This window comes from Leptopilina heterotoma, unplaced genomic scaffold (genome assembly GCF_015476425.1).
Source record: "Leptopilina heterotoma isolate Lh14 unplaced genomic scaffold, ASM1547642v1 Lhet_238, whole genome shotgun sequence".
NCBI lineage: Eukaryota > Metazoa > Arthropoda > Insecta > Hymenoptera > Figitidae > Leptopilina > Leptopilina heterotoma.
In genome coordinates, this window is record NW_025110954.1 from 759,003 (window position 1) to 778,260 (window position 19,258).

The window sequence follows — 19,258 nt, forward strand, 5'->3', positions numbered from 1 at the left end:
TATAGTTATTTTTCACATTCCAAGAATCGAAATACGTACGTTTCACTTTTTTTTACTAAAAATTGTGATATTTTTTTGCAATATTTTGAAGAAAAGTCGAAAAAGTCACAATTTTTAAAAATAAATCGAAAAAATTCTCAATTAATCTTAATTACAAATATTTTTTTCGACAGTATTTAAAAAAAATTTTTTTTTTCACAAACGACAAAGAAATTAGAACGTATTTTCTGTCTTTTGGCATCAATTTGATCAATTTTAGTCAATTTGATAATAAATTTGATACTTTCAAGAAAATGGTGCGAAGTTTGTCTGATAAAAAATTTTTTTTACTACTTCTTGCAATACAAAAGAATGAAGGATATTAGAAACAAATCGATTAATTAACTAAATTTCAAAAGTACGCTTTATTTTATAACTTATTATTACTTGTTCAAAAAAAATGGAATACGTTCTTAACACAAGTTTAACATTTTTGCATAACTAATTATTAAATAATTAGAGAATAACTAAAGTAAATGTACTCTCTAAAGCTGAATAAGTAAAGTTTCACTTTTTTAAATTTATTACTCGTTCCTTGGTATGAGAATTGGAATTAGTAAAAATGTTGACTACTTTGAATCAGTAATTAACTTTTTGCTTTTGAATGAGTAAAATTTACTAATAAATTCACTAATATTAATAATAAATATAATAAAAAACTTATTATAATAAAATTTACTAATAAATTTACTAATATTATAATAAATAATTAGATATTATTATAAAAAATTTATTATAATAAAATTTACGAATAAATTTTACTAATAAATAGTAATAATACTGATTTATTAGTAAATTTTACTAATTCAAAAGCAAAAAGTCAGTCACTGATTCAAATCAGTAAATATTTTTACTAAAAATTTAGAAAGATGGAAAAATACGCACAATAAGAGTTCATTGAATGAGAAAACGATTTATAACTTCAAAGAAATGAAATAAAATCTATTCAAATTTAGAGAGTATTACATTTTTATTATCATAAATAAAAAAAAGGTTTTTTAATTGTTTACGAAGTAGTATTTACATTTTTGTTTCCTTACTTTATATTTAACATACCACACACGTATACTTGTTTCATTTTTATTTCAAATACGTCAAAAGTAGTCGATTTGCCTTATTCATTCGCATCTTCCATCGTATCTTCATTCTCATCTTTATTCGCATCTTCATTTCCATATTCAACAGTAACAATTTCAAATGGATTATCTTTTGTCCAAACGCGAAATGAATTTTTCTTTCCATCTGCTGCAATAACACTCTCACGTCGTTGATGATAACCACAATCCTTTAAGGTTTTTAAAACAGATGTCTTTGAAACTCCAATTTCCTCGGCAATTTTTCGACTGGCAATATTTGGATTTTCTTCCACTCTTGCACAAATTCTCGATTGTACTTCATCAGTCAATAGATACTTTTCACCACGTTCTTTCTAAAAAAACAATTTTACATTATTATTATTCGTTACGTTAGAAAAAATTTGGTTGTTCTGTTTTTTTTTTTTTTTTTTTTTTTATTCTTTTCCATATTCGACAGTGACAATTTCAAATGGATTTCCTCTTGACCAAACACGAAATGAATTCTTCTTTCCGTCTGCTGATATAACACTCTCTCGCTGTTGATGATAGCCAGCGTCTTTTAATGTTTTTAGAACTGAGGTTTTTGAAATTCCCATTTCGTCTGCGATTTCTCGACTTGTCACATTTGGATTTTCCTCCACGCTTGCACAAATTCTTGTTTGTACTTCTTCAGTCAAGAGATACTTTTCACGTTTTTTCTAAAAAGAAAGGATAAATTATTATTATTATTATTATTATTATTATTATTATTATTATTATTATATTAATATTATTACTATTTATTTATACATATTTTTTCAAAGGATATTAAATCGAGACAAAAACGAATCAAAATGTTGTTTCGCAACATTTTTGCTTCACTTTTTGTCTCAATTTGATATCCTTAGAAAAAATTGTTTTGAAACATAGATTTTTATTATAATTATAATCATAATTATAAATATTATTATTATAACTCTTATTAATATTATTATTACTCTACACTGAAACAAAAATTCACTCTAAATTCGAATTAGTAAAAATGTTTACTAATTTGAATAAGTGACTGTCTTTTTGCTTTTAAATTAGTAAATTTTACTAATAAATTAGTAGAAATTACTATAAATTAAAAAAATTTATTAATTCAAATTAGTAAACATTTTTACGAATTCAAAATTTAGAGAGTTTATTTAATTCAAATAACGGATTATTTAACTATTATCAATTAAATATTTACTTGAATCAAATAATTTTTATTTCAGTCAATTAAATGGTATATCTCACTTTCAATAATTAATTTTAAAAAAGTATCAAAAAATAGCTTTAATACTGAAAAAAGTAGTAAAAAAGTAGCGGTATCGAAAACTAATTTTAACGAATAAAAAAAAATTGTTTTAGTCGATTCACAAAAATTTGATTCAATATTTCCCTGACTGTTTCCTGATTTCAATCAAAAATATTTATTTTTATTCTAATACTGCTGAGAACTTTAATTCTAAATTTTTGAAAAATTCCATTATTTTCTAAATTTTTATCCTAAAAAATACAATTGCATTTAAAAGTAATTTTTGAAAGTAAGAAAATAAAATTATTTAATAAAATTTAATTCAAATTGTTCACAGGAATTAAGAAAATAAATTAATAATATTTCAAAGTAAAAATTTAAACGTTTATCCAATATTTGAAACAATTACAATTTTCAACGATTTCAATTTAATAATCTTTTAAAATTTAATTATTTCTAAAAAAATTCAACTATAACGCTTTTAATATTCAATTATTATCTAAAATTTCAACTGAAATTTGTTTTTAAATCAATTATTATTCTTATCTTTATTATCATAAAAATCTTTATTATTTGGAAAAATAATTGAACAATTGTGATGAATTAAAGAAAAAATTCAAGAATTTATCAATTTTCAAAAAAATAATGGAATTTCTGAGAAGAATTTTTTTATTTATGAAAATAATTGAATTTTTTAGTGCAATATTACTTAATTTTTTTTAAATAATTGAATCCTCGTGAAAAATTTTATTATTTACGAAAATAATTGAATAATTATAAAGAATTCAAAAGAGAGAATTTATCAATTTTTTTTGAAAAATAATTTAATTTCTCAGAAGAATTTTATTATTTATGAAAATAATTGAATTCTTGCAAATAATTTTATTTAATTCTTTTTAAATAATTGAATTCGCGTAAATAATTTTATTATTTTGAAAAATAATTTAATAATTGTGAAGAATTAAAGAAAAAATTCAAGAATTTATCAATTAGTTAAAAAATAATGGAATTTTTGAAAAGAATTTTATTATAATTATAATTGAATTTTTGTGGAAACTGTTATGGCTTATAAATATAATTAAATTATTGCGGTAGAATTTTCCAAAAAATTTTTAAATTGATTTTTTTTTTTTTTTTGAAGGATTTTATGAAACATTTTTTATAATTCAATTCCTGTGAAAATTGTATTACTTATTATCAAAAAATTGAATGAATATTTGTAAATGACATTTGAAGTCAAATATGATATTCGGATTGTTAGTATTAGTTTTATATACTAAGACATCAAATTATTGTGTACCAACACATCCAGAGAAAAATTTTATTTTAAACCATAAATGAGGCCTTGGATCGAATTACTCGCCTGACGCTCGGAGGCACGCAATAATACCAGTTGGGTAGCAGTGAGTGGCCCAGAGGCGCTTACTGCTCACTGACTGGCAGTTGGGCGTTCCTTCGAACGTCGGGCGAGTTATTCGATCCAAGGCCTCAAAATATAATTTATTCGAGTTAAATATAAGTATATTTTTCATAGATCCAACTACAGGCTATTTATTTGTTTCAAATAAAAATTTTATTCCACATAAATAGAACTTTTATTTAAAACAAGTAAAAATTTATTTCAACCAAATAAAATTTAATTAAAACAAGTAGAATTTTATTTAAACCCAATAAAATTTATTTCAAACAAGTAAAATTTATTTAAACCAAAGAAAATTTATTTGAAACAAATAAAATTTCCAGTTGCCTCTGGGTTAAATATATTTTTTTTCGTTGCAATATAGTACAAATAATATATAAAATACAATAGAACGCTAGTAATGAATGTCAATATAATATTAATAAATAGAATAATTAGAATTGCTTTCAAAATTTAATTGGTTAAACAATGCAAATCAGCCCCTGCTTTTCAGCTTCTACTATTTGCTTTGTGTTTGTCATGCTAGTGATGAAAATTAAAAACGTGCTCTTTATAGGACGCTATACTCGCACCAATAAAGAAATATTTCTATTTAATTTAAATCAACTTACGTGTAAGATATGCTTATGATCATTATTCAAACATCCAAATTGATTGAATTTCTGAAGACATATTTGCACAGTATGAAGTGATGGAATCGGTGATTCAGAAAATTCAACGGCAAATAAGTCTCTCACTTTTCGAGCACTATGTCCACACAATAATTGTTTGACAATCCATATTTTTTGTTCCGTAGTATAGATAAACGGTGGCATTGTGATTGTTTTTGAAGATATTCACTAATTTTTCGGCTCTTTGAATTTATTTTCTCATCAAGCCATTATATTAAAATGGAATGAACAACAATTTTTTTTAAAGCTAATACAGCTGAAAGGGTATTATTATGGAGAGAGAGAGAGAGAGAGACATGAAAGTGGTAAAGTGGAATAGAATTGATGCAGTGGAGAATATTTGAGGTTTTAAGAAAGGGGACAAGTTAGAGAGGAATTGTGATTGGTCGAAAGGAGCGAGGGTAGCGCCTAAGAGAGATTTTTTGGTACTTGTAACTATTTTACTTCTTGTTGCGACCGCCAGTTAGCGCTTTACTGCGTCCCCACCTAGAGAACTTGGAACCCTACTGGAAGTAGGTAGAAGTTGTGGACCTCAAGTGGCGCTGACTGTTTAGTAGGCGTTAGAATTTTTCGTTCTCAAAATTCACATGAATTTCGCTCGAAAACTACTTAATTGACCTAAATTTTATTTGGCATAATCACTTATTTACCTAAATACTGTTTGACCTAATATTTTATTGACCTAAGTATTGTTTAATTCGATCTCTTATTGACCTAAATATTGTTCGACCTAATTTCTTATGGACCTAAATATTGTTCAACCTAATCTCTTATTGACCTAAATATTGTTTGACATAATCTCTTATTGACCTAAATATTGTTCGACCTAATTTCTTATGGACCTAAATATTGTTCGACATAATCTCTTATGGACCTAAATATTGTTCGACCTAATCTCTTATTGACCTAAATATTGTTTAATTCAATCTCTTATTGACCTAAATATTGTTCGACCTAATCTCCTACCGACCTAAATATTGTTTAATCTAATCTCTTATTGACCTAAATTTTGTTTGACATAATATCTTTTTGACATAAGTCTTGTTTAATTAGATCTCTTATTGACCTAAATATTGTTCGACCTAATCTCTTACTGACCTAAATATTGTTTGACATAATCTATTATTGACCTAAATATCGTTCGTTATAATCTCCACTTGATTTAATTATTTTTTAACATAGTGTCCACTTGACCTAAACATTGTTTAACTGTTTAACATAATCCCCAATTGACCTAAAATTTACTCGAAATAAATCACACTTGACCTAAAAACTCTTTTGCAAAACTAATTTGCCCTAAAGTTGTTTCCCAATAATTCAATTTAACCGAAATGTTGTTAAATCTCACTTGATGTAAATCTTGCTTTGGATAAATCTCTTTTTTTCATTAATCTCATTTAGCATAAACATTAATTAGCATAAATCTCATTTTTACTATTTTCTTTGACATAAATCTCTAATTCAGAATATTGTCTTTAATACAAATACAGTGACTACGATTTAAATATTAAATAATCTAAATTATTTATAATTGAAGTCTTATTTGGTATGTAAAAATTAAGTGATAAAAATCTCATTTGGCATAAACATTAATTAACATAAGTCTCATTCGGCATAAACATTAATTAGCATAAATCTCATTCCTTTATATATCTTCTTTAATATAAATCTTCTTTAACAAAAACATAAATCTCCGATATATTTTATTCCCTATTTTTTAAGCTTATAGTCATAAATTTTTATGTTGGAACTCTACGGATATGATTTTATTAATGTTTAACAAATCTTAAATTACATAAATTGGATAAATTAGGCAGGATTAAAATTTCATTTAATACATAAACATTAATTACGAACACTTTTACTTGACGTAACTTCCACTTGATTTAAAATTTACTTGACATAAATCACAGTTTACTTAAATCTTTGGCAAAAACTATTTTATACATAAATCTTTTAGCATATGAACATTAATTGGCTTAAATTCTATTCAGTATAGTAAATTTTCTTTGACATAAATCACATTTATCGACAACAGTGTTGGACATAAATCTTCTTTGCTTTGTTCTTTATTGAATAATTTACACTGGACCAAAACATAAATCTATGTACACATTAAACATTAATTAGCATAAATCTTTCTTAACCTAAATTTCTTTTCACATAAATCACATTTTTACATAATTTTTAAACAATCACTTGCTGATAAATCTTAAGTGCTCTAAATTATGTAAAAGGAAAATTTTACTTTGAATTCAAACATTAATTTACATAAATCTCATTTTATAGGAACTTGACCTAAAATTTAGGTGAAATGGAAATTAATCTCAATTGACCTGAATCACGTTTGATATTTACATTTTCGACATGCTTCGTTTGATAGAAATATTATAAACATTAATTGACATAAATCTCACTTGATCTAAATCTTTCTTGAAAAAAATTTTAATCGAGAAACATTAATTGACATAAATCTAAATCTTTTTTGATAATATAAATTTTAATTTAGAAACATAACTTTACATAAATCTTTCTTGATAAAAATTTCAATTGTGAAACATTAATTGACATAAATCTAAATCTTTCTTGATATAAATTTTAACTTAGAAACATTAATTGACATAAATCTCACTTGATCTAAATTTTTTTTAATAAAAATTTCAATTGTGAAACATTAATTGACATAAATCTAAATATTTCTTGATATAAATTTTAATTGAGAAACATTAATTGACATAAATCTAAATCTTTCTTGATATAAGTTTTAATTTAGAAACATTAATATTGTCATAAACCTCACTTGATCTAAATCTTTCTTGATAAAAATTTTAATCGATAAACATTAATTGACGTAAATCTCATTTGATTTCAATCTTTCTTGGCAGAAATTTATTTTGAGAAACATTAATATTGACATAAATCTCATTTGATTTAAATCTTTCTTGGTAGAAATTTGAATTGAGAAACATTAATTGACATAATTTTTGCAACAAAATTTCCACTTGACCTAAAAATTACTAAACATAAATTGTATTCGACCTAGTCCTAAATATTAATTAATTAATTAATAAAATATTAAAAATTTCCAGGTACCTGGAATTGAACTCGAGGACATTTTATCGAATTTCACACTCACTGTGCCTTAAGCATCTCAGCTATTGTGGTTCCTTAAGAAAATGTTGATAAAAAGGACTTAATTTTGTCAAACAATCAAAATTTAAAATTAACCACTTCTGTTAGCTGAACTCTTTCATCTTCTCTAAAATTTTAAACATTTTTCCAAAAGAACAAAAATTTTGTTAATTTTTTCAAAAGATCTGTTATTTTTTTGCAAAAATTGTTAGTAAGGAGTGATAAAATTCTTTTTGTAAAGCGAGAACAAATAATTCGACATCAATCCGTGAAGCGCTGATAACTTGAAAGCAAAGTTTGTAAATTTTCAACTGAGAATTTCCTTTCTTATATGCTTATAGTCATGAATTTTCATGTTGGAACTCTACAATTGTGATTTGATTATATTGTTTTTAAAAGTAAAAATTTAGTGTTTAAGAAGGATATAAAAGAAAGAGGAAAAAATGTCAAACGAACTGGAATATTTCAATTTACACGAAGTTCATAATAATTTCGATCGTTCTCTCATTGAGGAAGATGATGTGGATATTAAAGCATATTTAGATGCCTATCACGAGTTGTTTAAGTAAGTTTTATTTGTACATTTGAGTCGGTTGTTGACGTTCACCAATCTGTTGATGACAATAATGTATATATATGCATCTTAACTACTGGAATTAAAACAAAAGAATTACTGTATCATAACAAAAGAATATTGTATTCGTTTTATAAATTTTCGTTATTAAGTATAGAATATAATTATATTTCTGCTTTTTAATTGTTATTCAATATTATAATAAAATGCGAAAAGAATAATAAAATATAAAAGAATAAATTATCTTTTTTTTAATAATGTATTCAAAAAAAAATTTCAGTAATCTTATCAGACTTATTTGCATAATTTCGATTTGAATTTTACGTTGCTATGATAAAGTGTATTTACTTTAATTGTCAGTCTTTAGAGCGAGCTTTAGAGTATTTATGTATCCATCCTTCTAAGGATATATTCTAAAAATAGTAATTCTCTATTTCTATATTTTCTATAATACTTGTAGACCTTCAAGTAGGAAGCCAATAGTAATAATTTAGATAAACATTTCTATATACATTTTAACGATCATTCAACGTCATAATGTTAAAATAATTTCATATTATTTTTCTATTTTTCGAAGAGAGTAAAAAAACGCTCTTTTATGAATTAAAAAAAATTGACAGTCATAACAAGAATTCCATATTTAAAAATATTTTATATTGTCTTTATATTAAGTTCATTGTCTTTCTTGCAATTTTTTTTATCTCTGTTAAAAATGGATATTTAAAACCTTGGATCATTATCACAATTTTATTATCGGTTATAAAAAAAAGTTTTTCCTTGTATTATCGTTACAGGTAAATCTTATATGTATGCTAGTAAATAAATTATTTGCAAAGATTTTTTTAAACTTCCAAAGATTGTTTTGTAGTTAAATAAAAATTTGCAAAAAATAATTTCCTTATTTAACAAACAGAATAAAATTCTAACAAATTATTACAAATAAATTTTTTTTTGCTTGTGAAAATTTAAATTTTTTTCCTCAATTCAAAGACTTACTGGATTTAAATTGAATCCGGTAAATTTAAATTTTTATTGGTTAATTAAATTAATAAACAATCAATATTAATATAGAAAAAGTTTTTCACTATTCGTAGAAATGTTGATGAATGTTAAAAATATTAATTTCTAAATAATCATGTCCCAAAACTAATAATAACTTAATTATTATTAGCAATTATTTTAAAAACTTTATTAAAGTTCAGTGATAAAAATTCAATTATTTTCATAAATAATCAAACTCATCGCAGGATTTCAATTATTTTTAATATAATTTTTAATTAAATCCACTAAAAACCCAATTATTTTTAAAAATTTGAATAAAATTCTTCCAAAAATTGAATTATTTAAAAAAAATTTGATATACTTTATTTCTTAGAGTGTAATAATTATATTCAATTCATTTTTAATTACATTTCTTGAATGAATTTAATTATTATCAAAAATTCTAATGCAATTCTTCGTAAAAATTCAATTATTTTAAAAAATGTTGATAAAGTTCTTTATAAGAATTCAAATTTTAGAAATATTCAATATTATTCAATGAATTATTTATTTTTGCATTTAAATAATTGAATTCTCGTAGAAATTTCTAATAAAAATTGATTTAGAATTTAAAAAAATAAAATGATTAAAGTTTTGAATAATTTTATTTATAAATTTCAAGAAAATAATGATTGACTTTTGAAAGAATTACATTTGTTTGTATAGTTGTATAGTTGTATAGTTGTATAGTTGTATAGTTGTATAGTTGTATAGTTAAATTTCCAGAAAGTGTTACATTAAAGTCATTTGAAATATTTAAATTACAGTAGACAAAATAAATAGGTATTTAAATATTTATTTTAAAAAAATTATTCTATTTTTGAATGTAATTAAAAAATTATGAAAAAATTGAGTCAAGTTTAATTTTTCGATTGCTACTTTTTTACTACTTTTTTTCTTTCTTGAAGCTAGTTTTTGATACCTTTTTAAAATTAATTGTTGAGTGTGAAAAATACCATTTTATTGACTGAAATAAAAATTATTTGATTCAAGTCAATATTTAATTGACAATAGTCAAATAATCGGTTATTTGAATCAAATAAATTTTTGTTTCAGTGTATTTTTGATTCTTTTTAAAAAAAAATTTCTGTCCACAGATTTTTTCAACTTATGGGCAGTGTCTTCAGTTTTGTGTCTTCTGACTTGAAACAAAAAATTGATGTTTTACAAGAGCTACTCGAAAAGGATAACAACAATTATCAAACAATAAAGACAATGATTGAGCATGAGAAAAATAACAATTTATTAGAAAAGAAAGATTTTATCAGTGGTGCGAGAACTTTTTTACGACTTCATAGAGGTTTAGGTATATGCTTTTTATTATTAATTTATAAAATCTAGATTAAAATGATTTTAATACTTCAAAAAAAATTATAATTATAATTAATAGCTACAATGCTCTTTAATTGATAAGATAATTAGAGATTATTTTTCTCATCTGATTAACGATCTTTTTTTCAGACTTTATTTCTGAATTTCTCAAGCAAATGGGCGAATTGGAAGATTCAGAAAAAACTTCAACTTGCTGCCAAAATGCCTACAACAAAACTTTAGCCAAACATCATCCCTGGGTTGTCAAGAAAGCTGCTGTTGTTGCCATGTACACTATGCCAACTAGAGAGAATTTATTCAAAAAGGTTTCAACTTAATTATTTTTCTTTTAATATTTTTTCTATTTTATATTCTTCTATTTCTTCTCTCTGCTCGCTTACAATAATAATTATTAAAATTTTTTTTTTTTAAAGATAATTATTACAATTATAACACTGTTAACTTAAAAGAATCAGATTGCAACGAATTGTTGGCAAAAATGTGGATCGAATCAAAAATTGATCCAAATTTTTGTCGATCCACTTTAGTATCAATATAATACTTTAAAGAAAACTGAATTTGAATTGAATAAAAAAATAAATTTTTATTATTTTCTCCAAACGAAATTCAAAATTTTTAATGTTCTTTAGGTTTGTGGAGAACATGTGGAAAGGAACATAGAAGTGCTGCCAAAAACATTGGAAGTCACCTCCATAGTTTTCGATCGTACCCATAAACTTTACGAATTACACGAATTGCATAAACTACCATAATGAAGGTAGAAAATTAATTTTTAAAGAATTTTTTGAACCAAAGGAAACTTGAATACATTTTTTAAAGCTATACATTTTTACACATTCCGTGAATGGTGTGATTCGATAGCTCGCATAATATGTACATTAATAATTTATATTTAGAAACAAATTTTATCCACTTTTATTTTTTTGATTTCAAAATTTATTTTTAAAATCGTTTTTTTAGTATTTTATCATCTACCACTTAAGTATTAGCTTCTCTTAATGATAATATTAATAATAAAAATTTGTTACGACTGAATGTATTTTAGTGCAATTCTAGTGTATAAATCTATTATGTTGTGGTGTCAAATGCCTTATTCTAAAAAGAAAAAAATATATATACAAATTAATAATTTTACTTCTAGTTTGTTGTTGGTATTGTTCCATTTGAATGGGGAGAATAAAAACTGTCATCCATTAGCATGCCTGAAAAATTAAAATTATTATTTTATGTTTTATTTTTTATCACAGTTTTTTCTTCTCTAACGGTTTTTTATTCTATTTTTATATTTTATTTTTATATTTTATTTTTGTTCTTTTATTACATAAAAGTGGAAAAAAGTGAATATTGTTAATATATACGAACCTGCGGTGCATGCAGTCAAAAAACAAACGATACTTCCGGCAATTGCTGCTCTAATGGCAACAGCAGTGACTTGTGATCTTTTGTCAGGCATCATTGTTATAAGAGCACCAGAGAGTATTCCCAGTGAAGCGGGATTTGAAAATCCACAAATTGCAAAAGTTGCGATCGCCTCAGTTCTTGGGGACAATTTACCCTCTAATTTGTATTCGCCTAATTTTTGATAAGCTACAAATTCATTTACAGCTACTTTAAGGCCTATTAAATTGCCAACGTCACCGCAACTCTCCCATGGAACTCCCATAATCCAACTTAATGGCATGAAAGTTCGCGACAAAAGAAACTGCGAAACGAAATAAATAATTTTATTATTCATTATATTATTTATTATATTATTTATAATAAGAAAAAATGATTTTTTTAAATTGAATTTAAATTAAATTTCAAAAAAGGCTCAACTCTCAACAAACCGTAAGAGTCATTTTCACTAAAAGAATATTGTTATGTGACAATGACTGATGGTTTTTAATGTTGAGTTTTTTTTAAATTCAGGATTTCATTATTTTTGGGTTAATTTTATTTAAAGTGGATTTTATTAGGACGGAAATTAACAGTACCTCGAAGGTCATTTCACTGTAGCCAACGAGTCCACCAATCCATGAGAGTAGAGCGTTTAAAAATGCTACAAATGATGTGAATGCTATAATATTGGCGGTTATTCCTAAAACTATTGGTATTCCATTGAGTGCTCCTCTAATACCAGCGTCCAGTAAACTTGCATCTTCCCTGGAATATTAAACATTCTATTTAAAAAAAAAATTATACCAAAGATTCTTATTTTTTATTTTTAATCTATACGTTGATTTTTTCTTTTATTTAGAGACATTAATGTCCACTACTGTAAATTAGGTTCTAAATCAATTTAAGTCCAAGACAATAGTTATAGGATTCAAAACCAAAACAATAATTAGGATTCGAACAAATTCAAATCCAAACTAAAAATTAGGATTCAAACAAATTCAAATCCAAAAAAAATTATGATTCAAATCCAAAACAATATTTAAGATCAAAATCAATTCAAATTTAAAACAATAATTAGGATCCAAATCAATTCAAATCCAAAATAATAACTAGGATCCAAAACATAATGAAGATAAAAAATTAAATCGTAATTATTGTTTTGGACTTGAATAACAATAGAGATGAATTGATTTGGATCCTAATTATTATTAATTCAAATCTAAAACAATAATTAGGATTCAAATCCAAAACAATAATCAGCATCCAAATTAATTCAAATCTAAAATAATAATAAGGGTTCAAATTCAAACAATATTTAGGATTTAAATTCAAAACAATATTTAGGATCCAAATCCAAAACAATAAATATGATTCAAATTCAAAATAATAATTCGGATCTAAAAAATAATGAAGCTAAAAAATTCGATTCTAATTATTGTTTTGGATTTGTATCACAATACAGTTGAATTGATTTTGATCCTAATTATTGTTAATTCAAATCCAAAATAATAATTAGGGTTCAAATCTAAAACAATATTTAGGATCCAAATCAAATTCAATCCAAAATAATAATTAAAATTCAAATCCAAAACAATAATTAAGATTCAAATCCAAAACAGTAATTAATTAGGATCAAAAACATAATAAAGATAAAAAATTTGATCCTAATTATTGTTTTGGATTTGAATCCCAATTATTGTTTTAGATTTGGATCCTAATTATTATTAATTCAAATCGAAAATAATAATTAGGATTCAAATCTAAAACAATAATTGGGATTCAAATCCAAAACAATAATTAGCATTCAAATCCAGAATAATAATAAGGATCTAAAACATAATGAAGATAAAAAATTTGATTCTAATTAATCTAATTATTGTTTTGGATTTGAATCCCAATTATTGTTTTAGATTTGGATCCTAATTATTATTAATTCAAATCGAAAATAATAATTAGGATTCAAATCTAAAACAATAATTGGGATTCAAATCCAAAACAATAATTAGCATCCAAATCAATTCAAATCTAAAATAATAATTAGGATCTAAAACATAATGAAGATAAAAAATTTGATTCTAATTAATCTAATTATTGTTTTGGATTTGAATCACAAAGAAGTTGAATTGATTTAGATTCTAATTATTATTGATTCAAATCCAAAATAATAATTAGGATTCAAATCTAAAACAATATTTTGGATCCAAATCAATTTCAATCCAAAATAATAATTAAGATTCAAATTCAAAACAATAATTAGGATCAAAAACATAATAAAGATAAAAAATTTGATCCTAATTATTGTTTTGGATTTGAATAACAATGGAGGTGAATTGCTTTGGATCCTAATTATTATTAATTCAAACCCAAAATAATAATTAGGATTCAAATCCAAAACAATAATTAGGATACAAATCCAAAATAATAATTAGGATTCAAATCCAAAACAATAATTAGGATCCAAATCATAATGAAAATAAAAAATTTGTAAACCATAACTCACGATTTATAATCTGGTAATTCTTTAAAACTAGTTTGACTCTTTTCTGTTTCCGGATAAAATAATTTCGAAAAGGCAAGAGATGCCGGCGCGGCCATTAAAGTAGCTGTTATTAAATTTGAAGGTGTTGCTCCAAATCCTATATAGGCAGCTAGAGTTGTTCCTAAAATATCGAAATTTCAACATTTAATTAAAAATTATTATTATTAATTATTAAAAATCAATAATTGGGTAATTTATACAAATTTTACACTAATTTTAGAACAACATACCGGAAACGGAAGCAAAGCCTGAACACATTATGGTATGAATTTCTGATTTAGTCAAAGAATTCATGTAGGGTTTTATAAGTAAAATGGATTCTGTCTGAAAATAATTGCATTATTTTTGATAACTAGTTAAATTTTTGTTTTTGTTAATTTTTTTATTATTGTAAATTATTAAATTTTTCTTGAAAGAACAAAAAAAGAATCACAGAAACAATTGACATTTTTTCATTACCATTCCCAAGAATGTATTTCCTGCTGCATTCATAGACTCACATGCAGTCGTTCCCACAAGTGTTTGAAGTAGCCATCCTAATTTTAAAATTACTTTTTGCAAAATACCACTGTGATACAACATTTGAATTATAAATCCAAAGAAAAATATTGCTGGCAGCGCCTGTTATAATTATAATTATATAGAATTAGTTTTTTTCTATTATATGTAAATAATTTCTTTAGATATAAAAATATGAAAAATGTTATGTGAATAATAATATTATATGTATTACAAAATATTTTTTTATAAATATTATAAATTTGATAATAATATACAAATTTGATATTATTTAAAGTCTATATATTTTTTTCACTAACCGCAAATACAAAAGTTCCACTGTCGACTAATAAATCCGAATATGCAAATTTAGCACCAACTTTAACGAAATTTAAAAATGTTTCCACTTTATTTGAAATACATTGAAATATTGCTCGTCCAACAGACCATCTTATTGTAAATAATCCAAACAAAATTTGAATTATTAATCCAGAAGCCACGGATTTCCAATTTACCTGAAAAAAAATTAAATTCCATAAAATTATTTTGTAATAAAAAGAACCAAAGTGTATTTTAGAACTAATCGCGAACTTTTTTTAAAACTTTCTTTTTTTATTATAGAAAATAATTAAAAAGTGGTTTTAACAAAAAACAAATTATTATAGTTTTACTATTTAATAATAAAAATCTTTTAATTGTTTATACTGTTTAAATATGTTTATATTTCATAATAAAAAATTATGATTATTTAATAATTAATTTTTTTCTGATAATAAATTTTCATATTATACACACTCTATTTGGATGTTTGGAAAAAATCCAACCAAACGTGACGATAAGTAAAATACCACCGAAACTTATCCATCTCTCTCGAGCACCAGCGGTGTCGAAAATTAAAAATACTATTATTAGTAGTAAAATGGCAAAATAAATTAATGTCTGTCCGTAGGTATGAAGGTAACTGAAAAATAATTTCTTTAATAGAAAGTTTAGTTAATTAATTAATTAATATTAATTCAATTTTTATTGATTAATTGATTGTAATTAATTTTAATTCGATTTTTATTGATTAATCAATTATTTTTTATTCAATTTTTATTATCATTGATATTTATCCTCTGTGTCAAAATTAAAAAATTTAGAATACATGGCAATAATAATTTTAATGATTTTTGTTATCTAGAAAATTTTTAATTTAATCACTTAAAAGTGTAATGAAATGAAAAAAAAAAAATTTACCGTTTATGACGACTAGTCTTCAAACTTGTATTGAATGGCGATAATCCAGAGCAAATCAATTTTATCAAGTGCTTTCTTAATAGAGAGTAATACAAAAAACTAGAGTAGATTATCACAATGATTATAAGAAGCATGCCAAATCCATTACAGAACTCAAAATCACAATTCGTTGCTGAAAAGTAATAAACATTTTATCAGCTTTTGTAAATTAGACAATTAATAACTTAAAATTTTTAATTACATTTTTTTATTAAATTTCTTATTTTTATTGACTTAATTCCATTAATTCTTAATTATTATTTCTCATTATTCTTAATTCTAATTATTATTATTATTCTTAATTTCTCTTTTTCTATTTATGCATTTTTTTAATTATTTATTACATTTCTCTACTTTTATTTATCTATGTCATTTTTTAATATTTTAAATATATTGAATTTTTTAATTTTAATTTAGGATAGGTATTTTTTTATTATAATGTTTTTTTATTTTCATTTATTGCGTTTTATCATTTTAGTATGTTTATTGTACTTTTTATTTACTACATTTTTCTTCTTTTTAGTATCTATAATATTTTTTCCATTTTAGTTTTTTTCTAAATTTTTTTTATTTTTATGCACCACTTTTTTTTATTTTTATTTATTGCATTTTCTTACTTTTATTTATTGATTCACATAATATTATTTATAAACGAGTTTTTTTACCTCATATATTATTCTTAATAGTATATTGTATTTTTATTTATTGTATTTTTTATTTTTTTTAAATAAATAAATTTATAATATAATATGAAATGTAAGAAAAAGAAAATTTTTTTTCTATATACTACCTACTGTTATTGTGCCAGTAAATCCCCGCGAAGGCCACGTACGATACGACTACGAGATTAAGTAACAAATAGCCACATATTTTTAATGTTTTTTTATGCGTTTCAATAAACACTTCTAATCCAGTTTTCGCTTTATCAAAAACTCCATCGTTCTCATCTAATTCCGTTTTCTCTTCTTTCGACATCTTTTGAACAACATCAGTAACAAAAATTCAATAAAAATTGTGTTATTTCATGTTTTTTTTAATAAATAAATTTTTTATTTAAATTATAAAAATTTACAACAAACTTATGTGAATTATAGTTAAGAATACGTACCTGTGTCTGAAATTTTGTCGCAGAATTAATGCCATCAATGTCGTACTCCTAAAATCGGAATGTAATTAATTATTTTATTCTGTACTAATATTATAAGATAATAATTTATTTATTTGTAATAATATAAAATAATAATTTTATAATAAAATAATAATAATTTCGTCGATGGGCTAAAAGCTTAACTTTTAACAATGAAATAAATGTGGATTTTTACCAGAAACAACAAAAAGCATCTTTACTAAAAATAATAATAAAAATAATAATAAAAATAATAATAATAACAATAATAATATAATAATAATAATAATAGTAATAATTAGTAATAATAATTCTAAAAAAATTATAATAAATAGTAATAAATTAAAAATTAGTAAATTATAATAACTTCAAAAAAGTAGAAAAAAGCTTCAGCTGGAACAACGATAAGTTTCTTTAGAATAGCGAAAGTATTAACTGAAGCAACTAAAAATTTCGTTAATACAGTGAAATTTGTAGCTGTTCCAGGTAAATTTTTTTTCCTTGCATTAAAATTAAAATAATCGAAAAAATTAAGATGATTATTAAATTTTATTAATTAAATATCTAAAATAATTAAGAAATATTAAAAAATAATATTAATATTTTAATATACAATATTTTATATATTTTTGGAAAATATTTATCAGTTCAGCTTTAAAGTGTATATGATAATTGCGTTCAAAAACTTTTTTTCCTCAATTTGAAAAGTTAAACGACGTTTTATTAATTCAAAAAGTACATTGCGAGAAATGTGATTCTGCCTTTTATGATTGATAATCCCATTCTATTGTTTAGTTACACAATGATATTTTTTAATGACACAATCTTCCATATATGTACATGAAATGTTAAGGTATTGTTTGTAAAATATTTTGCATTTTTATTTCGCATTTTTTTGCAACTACGCAAAAAATTTAAAGCAAAAAATGGAAATAAATTATTTAAATAAGTTTTAAAATTATTTTAATATTTTTAATATTCTCAATATTTGTAATATTTTAACTGTTTTTAATATTTTTTATGTTTTTCATATTTTCAATATTTCTAACATTTTCAATATTTGTAATATTTTTAATATTTCTAAGTTCTAACATTTTGAAACGTATTTCAAATAATATAATAAGTTATAAACTATATTTTTCCTAGAAAAAATATAAAAGCAAAAGAGTTACTTATGTAGGTATTATTTTTGAATTTGTATAAAATGTACGTGAAATATTTTAAAATCAAAAATACATGACATTAAAAATTTTAAAGATTTTAAAATGGAAAATGAAAATACATGAAATATTTAAAAATTCGAAACACTTGGAATATTTTAAAATGGAAAATACATAAAACATTTAAAAATTCGAAACACTTGGAATATTTTAAAATAGAAAATACATGAAATATTTAAAAATTCGAAACACATGGAATATTTTTAAATGAAAAATACATGAAATATTTAAAAAGAAAATAAAAAAAATATTTTATTTAATATTTTAGTAAAAAAAAATTTTAATATTTTATTTAAAGATAAAAAAAGTTCATTGTACACCAAATATTATTAATTATAATCGTGAATTAAAATCATTTACCTCGTTAAAGGCTTCGTTACTGATACCAGCTGCCATTGTTGATCAGATAAGTAAAAATTTTCTTTCTCCTTAATTTTTTGTCGCACGCCAATTTCTGTATGTAACATTTATACCGAAACAATTTACAATCACTTTTTGTAGTAACATTTTTTTTTTAATAAATTTCCATTTAATTTTGAAAATACTTTTATTCCCCTATTTTGATAAAAGTTTCCATATTTTTTTTTTTTTGCTGCAAATTTTCCTTTCAGTACATTATTATGCAGTTACTGCGACGGTCACTAAAGAACTACTCCCACAACTTGAGG

General features: G+C 23.1%; 3 protein-coding genes across 4 annotated transcripts; 1 reads left to right on the top strand and 2 right to left on the bottom strand.

Moving 5' to 3' along the window:
- Positions 1–960: 960 nt before the first annotated feature.
- LOC122502797 lies at positions 961–4,773 on the bottom strand. Its single transcript, XM_043613036.1, has 3 exons — positions 4,411–4,773; positions 1,577–1,813; positions 961–1,468 (listed from the first exon to the last, which is right to left on the bottom strand). Exons 1-3 carry the CDS (start codon positions 4,612–4,614, stop codon positions 1,154–1,156), a joined length of 756 nt encoding a protein of 251 aa, XP_043468971.1. The 5' UTR covers positions 4,615–4,773; the 3' UTR covers positions 961–1,153.
- A 3,172-nt stretch (positions 4,774–7,945) lies between these two features.
- LOC122502791 (ceramide-1-phosphate transfer protein) lies at positions 7,946–11,683 on the top strand. The gene is made up of 4 exons (XM_043613027.1): positions 7,946–8,167; positions 10,315–10,523; positions 10,679–10,854; positions 11,179–11,683. Exons 1-4 carry the CDS (start codon positions 8,046–8,048, stop codon positions 11,299–11,301), a joined length of 630 nt encoding a protein of 209 aa, XP_043468962.1. The 5' UTR covers positions 7,946–8,045; the 3' UTR covers positions 11,302–11,683.
- On the bottom strand, positions 11,570–19,230 carry LOC122502790 (solute carrier family 28 member 3-like). 2 transcript variants are annotated; one of them, XM_043613025.1, is made up of 12 exons: positions 18,951–19,230; positions 17,353–17,400; positions 17,039–17,219; positions 16,206–16,377; positions 15,762–15,927; positions 15,287–15,481; positions 14,928–15,089; positions 14,699–14,792; positions 14,430–14,589; positions 12,526–12,694; positions 11,912–12,251; positions 11,570–11,751 (listed from the first exon to the last, which is right to left on the bottom strand). In XM_043613025.1, the coding sequence occupies exons 1-12, from the start codon at positions 18,984–18,986 to the stop codon at positions 11,687–11,689; spliced, it is 1,788 nt and encodes a 595-aa protein (XP_043468960.1). In that variant the 5' UTR covers positions 18,987–19,230; the 3' UTR covers positions 11,570–11,686. The 2 variants fall into 2 exon arrangements, with proteins under 2 accessions (XP_043468960.1, XP_043468961.1); XM_043613026.1 differs by lacking the exons at positions 17,353–17,400; positions 18,951–19,230 and having other exon boundaries at positions 17,035–17,175.
- Between the last annotated feature and the right edge of the window lie 28 nt (positions 19,231–19,258).

What these genes read in the sequence shown, in the direction of transcription:
- LOC122502797 (XM_043613036.1), bottom strand. Translation starts at nt 4,614, where the DNA reads ATGCCACCGTTTATCTATACTACGGAACAAAAAATATGGATTGTCAAA. An exon ending in ATCATAAGCATATCTTACAC is followed by an intron (nt 1,814 to 4,410) that starts GTAAGTTGATTT and finishes CTTTCTTTTTAG; the next exon opens with AAAAAACGTGAAAAGTATCT. An exon ending in GAGGAAATCCATTTGAAATT is followed by an intron (nt 1,469 to 1,576) that starts GTCACTGTCGAA and finishes TTGTTTTTTTAG; the next exon opens with AAAGAACGTGGTGAAAAGTA.
- LOC122502791 (XM_043613027.1), top strand. Translation starts at nt 8,046, where the DNA reads ATGTCAAACGAACTGGAATATTTCAATTTACACGAAGTTCATAATAAT. An exon ending in ACGACTTCATAGAGGTTTAG is followed by an intron (nt 10,524 to 10,678) that starts GTATATGCTTTT and finishes TCTTTTTTTCAG; the next exon opens with ACTTTATTTCTGAATTTCTC. An exon ending in GAGAGAATTTATTCAAAAAG is followed by an intron (nt 10,855 to 11,178) that starts GTTTCAACTTAA and finishes AATGTTCTTTAG; the next exon opens with GTTTGTGGAGAACATGTGGA.
- LOC122502790 (XM_043613025.1), bottom strand. Translation starts at nt 18,986, where the DNA reads ATGGCAGCTGGTATCAGTAACGAAGCCTTTAACGAG. An exon ending in CGACAAAATTTCAGACACAG is followed by an intron (nt 17,220 to 17,352) that starts GTACGTATTCTT and finishes GTTGTTCAAAAG; the next exon opens with ATGTCGAAAGAAGAGAAAAC. An exon ending in GAATTACCAGATTATAAATC is followed by an intron (nt 12,695 to 14,429) that starts GTGAGTTATGGT and finishes TTAATATTCCAG; the next exon opens with GGAAGATGCAAGTTTACTGG.